This window comes from Poecilia reticulata, chromosome 15, assembly GCF_904066995.2.
Source record: "Poecilia reticulata chromosome 15, P_reticulata-male-v2, whole genome shotgun sequence".
Lineage (NCBI taxonomy): Eukaryota > Metazoa > Chordata > Actinopteri > Cyprinodontiformes > Poeciliidae > Poecilia > Poecilia reticulata.
In genome coordinates, this window is record NC_088844.1 from 6,008,892 (window position 1) to 6,020,598 (window position 11,707).

The 11,707-nt window shown below is 41.2% G+C and overlaps 1 protein-coding gene across 1 annotated transcript in view; it reads left to right on the forward strand.

Moving 5' to 3' along the window:
* The window catches only part of pdzd8 (PDZ domain containing 8), a 33,994-nt gene extending 23,225 nt beyond the window's left edge, over positions 1-10,769 (forward strand). The window contains exons 4-5 of the mRNA XM_008428977.3: positions 5,932-6,094; positions 6,198-10,769. Of these exons, the coding sequence (XP_008427199.1) occupies positions 5,932-6,094; positions 6,198-8,527 (2,493 nt within the window). The 3' untranslated portion in view covers positions 8,528-10,769. The remainder of the gene's footprint in view (positions 1-5,931; positions 6,095-6,197) is intronic.
* Positions 10,770-11,707: the final 938 nt, after the last annotated feature.

The window sequence follows — 11,707 nt, forward strand, 5'->3', positions numbered from 1 at the left end:
ATGTCAGTTCACTGTTCAGTAAAGGCCACCACTGTTACAGATCTTAAAAAACAAAACAAAATTCAATTCTTAACCATAAACAATATTAGCCCAATTTCAAGAAACATAAAATAAAGAACATTTTTTCCTCCAAAAAAAAAGTTCTTTAAATATTTTAATTCATAACCTCTTCTGTGTGGCATTAAAGGAGACTATTGGTCAATGTATTTGTGGACTTTAATTTCATTGCTCATATGTTGGCTCGCTTCGAGAATGATCCAGTTGTTGAAAAGTTAAAGTCGAAGGCAGACAGGATAAAAATAATTCCCTATGGAATCTTTTTTTGGTCATTTTATCTTAACCATTTGCAATTTGTCAAACTCATCTGAATTTAGGAACTATTAAAAAAACTATCTTTATTTAGTACTTACAAAAGAAAGCTCATTTTAAATGCAAAATGTGATATGTGAATTCTCTGCCCTTTCGGCTCCCGAGAGCTGGTTTAGTGCGTCTGCAATTTGCAGTTTAATTGTGGTGTGCTGGTGCTTTTTCTCAGGGCTGAGCAGCAGCGGCTAACCTTGTTAACATCGACTAAGACAACAAGCAGCTCCTGGTTTCTTGTCTCTGAGGAGAAAAACCAAACGGCACGTAGCAGCATGAACAGGCCAGATGTAAATGGAACAATTCACCGTCTGTTTTGGTGAAGCAGCCTCTCTTTATATCTGCTCGGCCACAAAACAAATCAAAGGTTAATATGTTCAAATTGGGAGCTATCATGATCTCCTGTTATCCTCCGGGATTGAAAACTGGACCGATCTTTCTTTGATCCCAAAGAGAACCTCTGATAAAATCCCCCCTCTCACTGCTTTATTTTACACACTGATGCATTGTGAGCTTCAGACCATATGCACCAGAATGTAAAAAAGTAAAGCTACTAGACCAAAATTACTTCTAGCCACTAAAGCAGTTGCATTATAAAACCGAAGAGGTTGAACTTTGAAGGTTTCTTATGTTACCATGTTTGCTACAAACCCACCACCTTAAATCAATTCGATTCCACTTCTTAAAATGTCAGCGTTATTTGTGCAAGTTATATATAGGCAAACATCACTTCACAAAGCCTTGCAAATAGCAATATTTCTATTTCTCATTCTGCTGTGAATGCATTCGATGTGTGTGGCGTGCAGTGAGGCGGACTCGAGCAGCCGTCCACATGTTGGCGGAGCCGGATGGATATGCGGGAAAAGACAGATGCACATAATTTATGGAAAGATTCTTTGGGGTAATTAAGACCTTGTTGATATGTTGCGACAATAAAGAAAATTGCTGAAGACGTCATCCTCCTGGAACTTTGAAACAAATCTATTTGACTGTCTTATCATTTTGTCGACACAGGCAGCAGCTACTGACTCAATTTCATCTTTTGTTGGTTACGTGTTTTTGAGAAATCTCTGGAAAATGTTCCTTCTTTTGACTTTTTTGTTTTTATTGGTGGCTTTTCAGCTTTTCTTTTGCAACTATAATTGAAATATGCAATTGCTTTGTTTTATTTATGTGGACAGTTAATTGAGATTGGATTGACAATCTGCCAAAGCGAATCTTCTGTAGGGAACATTCTTATAAATTTCTGAGACTAGAAGGTTATTTGACTACCTGGAACAAATTTCCAGTGGAAGGTAACCAGGTGGTAGGTGGACTGAAACGGCGTCTCCTTTTGCTTGGTTGAACATCCCTCTGGTTTACAGCAGGTCTGCCAGGGTGTTTGTGAGATGGAGAGGTTGGGGAGGAGAAAACTCTTTCCTGTCACTGCGCTGCTTGGTAATTTAATCTCATACCACATGTCAGATCGATTTGTGTATGGTTATAGGGTACCAGTCGCTGCAAGGCAAGTGCACAGCAATTCCCTGCCACATCTAATTAGCAGGCCCAGTGGTGATGGGGGTGGGGTTGGGCTGAGGAGAGGACTCCATTTCCAGGATCTGCACAGGTGGCTAAGTGGACTCTTGTTGTTTTGGCCAGCAGAAATTCTCAGACACACTATTTCAAATGGTTGTTACAGCCGCGTGAAGTCCGCACTTCAACACCCTTCTTGCCAATATGATCCCGTTATTTGCCACACAACTGTCGGTTGCAGTTGCTGCAAGGCGAGTGACCACAATAGAGACTGCAGTGACGGTCATGAACCAGTGGCTAGCTTCTCGCTTACCTCATTTTGTAAAGAGAAATTCAACCACATGTGCATTATGCTTGGAATTTGTATTGATATGATGCTTTCACTGACATATTGACACAACACATGGACAATAGTGACAGCATATGAAATACATGGAGTGAAGGTTTAATTGTTAAAAAACCAGCCTCCTGATATTATTAATTTTCCTTTTTTTTTTTTTTTCTGTAATGGTGTTTATCAAATGGTGGCAACACAATGCGCCACAATGCGAGCCTGTCCAAGCCTCTGCAACTCAGTCTGCTGATGGAAAGTTTAATTCCTTATCAAATAAGTTTTCCTTGATGTGAGGTGGTGGTCAAGCTGCACCAAATTCAATCCAGGTCGGAGACGATACTCGGATGAGATTTTTTTTCTGATTTAGTTAAAGGTAAAGCTGAGCAAATTCTTTTCCTCAAACACAATGAGCCAGAGTACAATAAAGGTGAGCTCTGAACCAGTCTTCTAGTCTATTGGATAAATCTGGGCACATACAGTTAGTCGTAGCAAAAGCTTTGTCCAGGAGAGAGACTGTGCAGTGCATTACGTTTTTTTGGCAGCATTATCTTAGTCAGTGTGAACCCCCACTCCCACCCCTCCCCAACTCACCCCATAGCAAAACAGAACGCCAGACCAGATGTAGCTTTTATGAAGAGTAACAGAGAACACAAAGTATTGCATGGTTCAGCAAACCTGTACTTTGTTGCAACCAAACTTGAGTTAGAGATGAATAATTTCAACTGAGCCCAATTTTTTTTTTCCACCATGAAAACTACGCAAAAAAGTTTTGATATAAAAGGCATGTTTTTATTTTTTATTTTATTTTTACTTTTATTTCTAAGCATGGTGTCCAAGACAATTAATGCCGAATCATTGTCTTCAGAAAGAATAGGTGATTTCCTCTTTTGGTCCGACACCCTGTGTTAGATGGATTAAGTCATTAGGTTTGAAATGAGGATATATGTCCTCTTCTGTTTCTAATATCCTGCTTAATATCCCCATGTTTTGCATATCCTGTGGTTCTATGCAGTTTTCAGGTTGTTTGCTCAAAGATGAAACAATGAAAGTTATTTTATTATGAGTAGCTTCTACATTTGTCCCCATAGTAACCTTAGGGTTAGGGTTACCCTGAACCTTATGGCCTCCTTTGTGTGTTACTCTCACACAAAGTAGGTTACATGGACAAGCACTTGTTCCAATTATTGTGCTTGCATGGAGGTCAATATCCCAGTTATTAGCCAAAAAGGTGCGATATATAATTATTTGAGTGAATTGTCAAGTTATCTCGTTCACCACAAACTACTCTTTGTGTAGTAGTTTGTGTTGTATGACATTATTTGTAATGTATGGCATCAGTGTAACTGCCCCAGATGCTAAAACCACATCTCCTACCCTGAAAAACAATTTAATTTTATACTTAAGGACTCTGACAATCTTTGTTCAGTCATTATAATATTCTCTGCTGTCTGTGTGGAGAGTTCACTTTGTACAAATTGTGTCAATGGGTAAACTACTAGCCTGGAAAAGACTAGCCACTTATTCTACACATTGCTTCGTACGGAAGGTCTGGACCTGTTGAGAAACAATCGCTTGCTGGAGGCGTGAACTCTGTTGAAGTTTTAAACAATTGAATCGGATTTTACCCAATCGCAAATGTTTGGCTGATTTATGTAATGTGCCAGCGCCACCGTAATAGGATGCAATGCTATAAAGCTTACCAGAAATTGTGTGTGTGCTGTAAACAGTAATTTCCCACTGTGAAGAGAAAAGTACAGTCGAACAAAATCACTGCAAGCATTCAAATGTCTTAAGCATTTTTGTTTCTGAAATATTACATTTTTATTTAAAGAAAAAGTCAGTGTTGTCAAATGCTTCTGTTAATAGTCGTCTAGTTATATTGTTATCTAATTGGGGAGAAGCTAATTTACTTAACTTGTTTAAAACCTGTTTATAAGAACTATGGTCATGATCATATACATCACGTAAGTAATATTGCAGTCAGAGCCATGCAGTTTTTTCAATCAGCAAGGCAAAATCCACAAAAGTTAAATGTTTGGTAAGTTTGTATCATTGATGTGGGAGATTGTATCTTAAATCAGTTCTACGTTTGGTTCCATTTTGGCATGTAACCTGACTACAAACAGTGTCGCTCAGGACACCCATAGCAGTGAGCTTTAGCCCTCCACCTGCTGAACCCGTTCCCTCACCCCCTCGCCTGCCAGTATGTATAGATCATCTGCTTATTCAGGGCCAGCTCTAACTCAATCACTACCTTCCAGCTGAACAGTAACAAATGATAGCATGGGAAATTACAGTCATTTGTCTCTGCCTTCCCACACCATGTCAGCTCTTCTTTCTTTTAAATGAAGGCACCTGCACCATCTTTATCCTTGCCAATGTTTTCCATATTCACCTCATTCGTATAGTTCCCATACTCTGAAACATCCTAAAATACGATTGTCAGATTAGCAATCTCAACTGGTCACCTTAAAATACTTCCAGGTTGTATTCACTTTATTATTTGCTGTTCACTTCTTGCTGCTTTGCACAAATAGTCATAAAGTGAGCATGTTGTTATTTCTGCAGCTGTGGTTCTGGGCCAGATATGAACTCTTCCAAATAACTGCCTCAGTTTGAGTGACTTCGGATGGGTTGAAGACGTCATAGTTGGACTTTCTTTCTAATTAGTCATATGAAAATATTCCATGTTGGAGAATCACAGCTCTACATGTCACCTGGTGACTCTGAACCCATCCATGCACTGAACAGATTTTTAGAACAAATAAATGCCAGGATCTGACATAACATTCTCCAGCTGAACAGAAACAAAACTAAAGTAATTATTTGTGGTCCGAAAGAAGAGCGACCTTGAGTCAGCACATAGTTTCAGTTGTTACTGCTAGAAACTAAGGTTCAGGTCCAAAATCTGAACTCTGCTGCTGGCGTTCTCACTAAAACCAGGCAGGTAGAGCACGACTCCCCGGTTGTAAAGTCCTTCCATGAGCTTCCTGGAGCTCAGAAAATAGAGTTTAAAATACTGTTGTTAGTTTATATATTACTGAATGGCTTAGCACCACAATACCTAAAAGACCTGCTGCTTGGTGGAACATAGAAGGTTGTACTAACCCACCACCTTCTTATTCACTACAAATCTGGAACAAACTTCCTTAAAACAGCTGAAACACTGAGTTTCTTTAAATCAAGGCTAAAACCCCCTCTTGTTTAGAGTTGCTTTTGAACCATAATAAACAGAATATTGATCGACATTTGATGTGTATTGATGATTCTAATGACGGCACTTGAGAAAATGTAATGTCTGTTATTTGTTTTCACAATTGATGGGAGTATGATGTTCTTTTATGTTTCCCTTTGTAAAGTGCTTTGAACTGCCATGTTGCTGAAATGTGATTTACAAATAAACTTGATTGATTGATATGATGCAACTGACCGTTCAAACAGACCAGTCGTAATCAACATTGACAGGGATTTGAGTTTGGTCAGGGACTTCAATACAATTTTTTTTAAATTCCTTGACTGCCACCCTGGATCAGATTAGAGCATGCCTTTTTATATCAGTAATGTTCACCCCATGCTAAGACGCTGATCATATTACATAATGCAACCTTGAGCCTTCCAATATCTTTGTCAGTGCTTGTAAAGAATAAGGTTGTAATCCAACATGTATAACTTCTAAAATCTCAATCTCCGTAACTGTTAAATTTTCTTTTGCTTGTTTGCATCAGACGGAGGTTGTTAAAGGACCATGTGGCAATGTGGGGATGACGTTCAGGCACATACCCGCCTTGGAAGGTGATGCAGTCTATGTCAGCATAGAAACGGTAACACCCAACTCTCCTGCATCCCAGGCTGACCTACAGAAGGGCGATCGCCTCATTGCTATTGGAGGTATTCATTGTTTAATTAAGGAGAAAAATGTATTTTTGAAAGCTTAAAAGACGCAAGATGTCTTTGTTTTACTGAAGGAAAAATGTGTGCTTTCTTTTGACAGGAGTGAAAGTGACATCTTCAGTTCAAGTGCCCAAACTGTTGAAACAGGCAGGAGACAGGGTGGTGGTATTATATGAGAGACCAATTCGCCATCAGACTCCTCCTTTAGGAAATCTTGGGACTCTACAGGAGGGACTTGGTCAGCTAGAGGAAACTGGCTTCACTCCGCAGCCAACAAGTTATGAGGAGGACCCAGCCCCCATCTCCAATCTTTCTGATATTTCTGACAACAAAGACATGGACTCTGAGTTTGAGGAGTTGCTTGTGGACCCCAAACTCAACCAGCCTAGTGGACCTAATATAAGTAACGCAAATATCAGTGAAACCAAGGAGGACTTCTTACTTGCTGTTAACCAAAGTCCTAAAAGAACAGTGGCCAACTTGGCTTCCAAGCCCCTTGGTACTATATCACCCATACTGAACCGAAAGTTAAACCTTGTCGGTCTACAGTCTCCGCTAAAGCCCCAGCCCAAAGAATCACCCAAACCCTCACCACATAAAACCAGCAGTGAACCAGGTGAGAGTGTGCATCGGCCCACTGTTCTTCCTCCACCTCCTCCCTCACGTCCCCCGGTGCCACCAAGACCACAGATACGGTTGACGTCTGCATCCTCAGAAACCAGTCTTCTGGAAGGTGTTGACTTGGTTACAAACACTGTTGTTGTTACCACCACCAGTGCTTCTGAAAAATCGTTAGACAAGATTTCAGTTTGTGGAACCACTGAGGATAAGAGTGGCACAGAGAAGACGAGCATCAAGCAGTCTGACGGAAAACAGAATACAAAAGCAGCAGACACCAGTGATGAGATTCTTAGTTCTTGCTCTGTTACCAGCAGCAAGGCAGATCAAGCAAAGGACAAAGTTTCAGAAATTTCCTTTGGCACAAGAGACAGTCTAGATGACCACTCACTCTGGGAATCCCCAGAAACTGTATTTAGTAAACATACAGCATGCTGGTCCAAGGCCTCTGTGGTGTTTGAGGTGGAGACTCACCATAAGTATCTCAATGTGGCCCTGTGGTGCAAAGATCCCTTTAAGTTAGGCAGTTTGTTGTGCCTGGGTCATGTCAGCCTCCCTTTGGAGCATGTGGCACTGGAATGTATGGCTACGTCTTCTGCAGAGTACCAGAGCATCTTTAGGTTGGGGCCCCCAGAGCCAAAAGCAAATGTCAGCCGCACTGCACTACGCAATCTCAGCACGCACAAGGGTTTCAATGAAAAGCTATGCTATGGAGATATCACTTTAAACTTCTGTTACTTGGCCGAGGGTGAGTTAGAGTGTCCGGTGGGCTTGATCGAACGGGAGCGTGAAGGAAGCCTCCACGATGAGGATTTGAGAGAGAAAGAACCCACTCCCTCTGCGCCACGTGATGATTTGGTTTACAGCACTATGCAGTCACAAGAAGTCCGTCACAGCTTCCACGACACGCAGTTCCAGAACCCTACTTGGTGTGAATACTGCAAAAAGAAAGTTTGGACGAAGGCAGCCTCGCAGTGTATAATTTGTTCCTACGTTTGCCATAAGAAGTGCCAGGATAAGTGCCTTGCTGAAAGTCCTCTCTGCGTGGCAACGGCTGAACGTCGTGGTGCTGATCCCGAAGCCAAATCCACCATGAACCGGGCCACAGGGTTAACGCGTCACATCATCAATACCAGCTCACGTCTGCTTAATCTTCGCCAGGTACCCAAGACACGACTCGAGCAGGTGACCGATGTGGTGCCTGGAGCTGTGGAACCGTCACCCAAGCAAACGCCCAACACATCTGACAACGAAAGCAGTGACACTGAGACATACACTAGTGGAGCAAGCCCATCAAAGCAGCCAGCTAGCGGCAGTGGCACCAGCAAACTTGTACGAAAGGAGGGCGGACTGGACGACAGCGTCTTCATCGCCGTAAAGGAGATCGGCCGGGACCTGTACAGGGGCCTGCCCACAGATGAGCGCTCGCAGAAGCTGGAGCTGATGCTGGACAAACTCCAACAAGAAATTGACCAGGAGCTGGAGCACAATAATGCTCTTATGGTGGAAGAGAAGGAGGCCACGGATTCACGGCGAAAGGCCCTCATCTGTACTGCTCTGGCCAAGTCAGGTGAGAGACTTCAGGCCCTCACTCTTCTGATGATCCACTACCGAGCAGGCATAGAGGACTTGGAGTCTGTGGAGAGTATGTCTCCTTCAGAGCAGCAAGGATTCAAAAGCAAAGCGGAGAGTCTGGAGGAGGAAGTCCTTATGGGACCAGAGGTGTATGACAGCGACATCTGCAGCCCTGTGGAGGTGCCGTTGATGGATGAGATCAGTGAGGAGCAGATCTGTGTGGAGGCACTCCACTAGTACAGATTTGGAAAGAGATGAAAACGTAACATGTGGAGTGGGTTTGGGCTTTTCAGCAAGGCAATGTCCCATTTATGATTTTGATACTGAGGATTTTGTCCAGTCCGTCCTAAACACACGGACGTTGAGGTATTTTCACTCTCACCTTTTTATTTTATTTTATTTTATTTTTTCTTTTCTTTAATGTTAATAAAATTACGGTTTGGAGATTTCACTACTGATGTTTTTATTTGTGATCCCATTGCAAGACCTAGGATTTCTTTTGTTTTCATTGTCTGTGCTAAGTGTTTGTTTTTCAGGTTTGTTTGATTTGTTTTGTTTTACTGGAACCCTTGTAATCTTACTTTGGTTTGAAGGTCTTTGCAAAATTTGCACATTTCTTCATTTTTTGAAAGTGGAGAACAGTAACATTTAATGATTGTTCACTTTGAGAATTTTGCCTTGAGAAACAGGCCAATCTGAAGTATGGATGAGAAACCCTCCATTCGGCCACTTACCTATGATTGCATTCATCCTTCCTTCTTGTTTCGATGATATTTTTCCCGATGAATGTGAGAATTTTGGCAGCAGCTCGGCCTGCTGCAAAACTTCTTTTTAATATTTGTTGCAACGTATTTATGCACTGGTACTATTTTTTTTTTTTCCTTCTTTAAATGCTTGTAACTAAGTTTATTTTGAGTAATTAGTGGTACAAGATGGAATTTTCCTGATTGCTAATTTTAATCTATTCCTGTGCTCATTATTATTATTTATTTGACTTCCAACGTCTCGTTTTGTGCAGAACTCTTCTCCATCCTGGACTTCACTATGACTCTTTTACTTTATTATACAAACCATTACGGATGCAACGTCAGAAATCCTTGACGGTTCACCTAATTTCTCTGAATAAATGCTACACCCGAACGCATGTAGATGTTAATTCAAGCTGTTTGCTTTCATGTATGTAAGTGAAACTAACTTCCTGTGGATTACACTCTTTTTGCTTTAGGATTCTAGCCCAGATGAATGTATATTTGTTTAGTGGGTAATGTGTGCTTACAGCTTTGTTTCTCAACCTTTTTTATAAAAATAAAATCAGCGGTGCAGCTAATGGCAGCCAGCTAAATTTCCCCCCCCCCAAAACTCAACATGTTCTGCATCCGAGATCAGTTAGTGCGGCTGGAAATGAGACGTTCTCTATGGGAAAGAAGTTTTTCTGTTTTTGTGCTACTAATGCAGCTCTTGTTGGGTGGCCAGTAGAAACTGCAGCTTCCCATGCAGGTGGTGAGAGGCATTCCCAACAATTGTAGCAAGATGCTGAGCTAGAGGAAAAAATAATGAAAAGAAAAAACAAAACAAACTAAAACAGACATTTGGGAACAGGCTACTAAGTTTTAACATTCTATGAAAAGTATTTGAGGATTTTTTGGGGGAGGGCAATTTTAAGGGAGGGTGAAAATTTTTCCTTCTGTGTTGGTGGAATTATGTTGGCGTCTCTCTTTATTGACCAAGAACAAACTAAATATGTCCTGTTTTTTTTTTTTTTTGCACAATTATTTGACCAAAGATGATGGAGTGATATTTGCAGAGTGATGTCCTGCCCATGTTCAGTTGGTCTTCTGTTGTGAGGCTGAAGACGAAACATACTTGCAGCACAAAGCTTCCTCTTTGTGTTGTTTCCATAAAACAACTCACTTGCTTAGAAAGTTTGTAGAATAGTGACTAACAATTAAATGAGCAAGTGTTGCCCAAACTGCAACATTCATGTCCAAGAGAGAATTAATAAACCAGAGCCATAAAAAGCAAAATGATTTTTTTTTTATTTATTTTTTTAGATTTCTGCTTACTTCTCCACCTCCAACTCCCTTTGCAGAAATTTTTCAAAAGTGTTTTTGGTTTTTGTTGCATTGAAACTGATGATCAGGAATAAATCCCAGATTCAGAAATAAACTGTGGGGGGGATTTTGTGAAGTGGTGAACTCCCAAAGGAGTAGTCGACTTTAAACTCTACATCCCTCCGTCGGGCTGTGAAGCAATGTTCTCGCTTCTGCTGCTTATTCTGTCACAAAGAACGCTTCTGCCCTCATCATCCCTCAGTGGCCGTACGACTGCCCACCGCAGCTTCAAGCAGGTCAACATGGTGTTTGTTCTTTTTTTTGTGTGTGTGTGTATTTTAAGGGGTGTTGTATAAAGTTTTGGAGAAAGACTTGTAATGAAGCTTTATTGTACATAGCTTAAATAAACAGGAATAATTGAATTCCAACCATCGTTTTGCCTTTTTTTTCCCCCCAGTTTACTTTCAACTTAGTTCATGTTTAAAACTCAGCTAATTTTTAAATGTCTTTAAACCAGACAACTGCTTGTGAGTGATTGAAAGTAGAACAGTTGGTCCAAGACCTTTTCATTTGCTTCATTTCTGATTAAAGACTATCTTAAAACAATATAACTATTTGCACCGAGTCAGTCTTGTCCAAGTCTGCTCTTCCAACAAATCATACGTTGGCCAAGTGAACAGAACCTGAAACCTGCACCATTTGCTTGACCAATTGAATTTGACAAATTCAGTGATATCAGCTCAACTGTGTTCAGTTTGGATCCCTTTTGGTAACACCTTTTTTTTTTTTTACTGGAACATAAGATTACTGCATAAGATTATTCTCAGATTTCCTTTTTTCTGAGAAATATTGTGTCTCAGGAAAAGATGTACAGTATTCTTTTCAGGTTTGAAAATGTACCGTTTATGAAATTCAAGAGTTTGTAATCCACAAAACCCCCCCCAAAAAAACCTGTCCGTCCGAAGTTTTGAGGACAGGCCTGTCCTATTTGAGGAGGGATGTCCTATTACAAGGGTTGGTGGCAGCTTGTCCAGGAAACTGCTGAAACACTGAGTTCCTTTAAATCGAGCCATCCATCCATTTTCTTTGCACCCTTGTCCCTTGGTGGGGTCGGGGGGGTTGCTGGTGCCTATCTCCAGCTAACATTCCAGGCGAGAGGTGGGGTCACCCTGGACAGGTCACAGTACAACACAGAGACAAACAACCATGCACACACACTCACACCTAGGGACAATTTAAAGAGGCCAATTAACCTGACAGTCATGTTTTTGGACTGTGGGAGGAAGCCAGAGTACCCAGAGAGAACCCACGCATGCACAGAGAGAACATGCAAACTCCATGCAGAAAGACCCCAGGCTGGGAATCG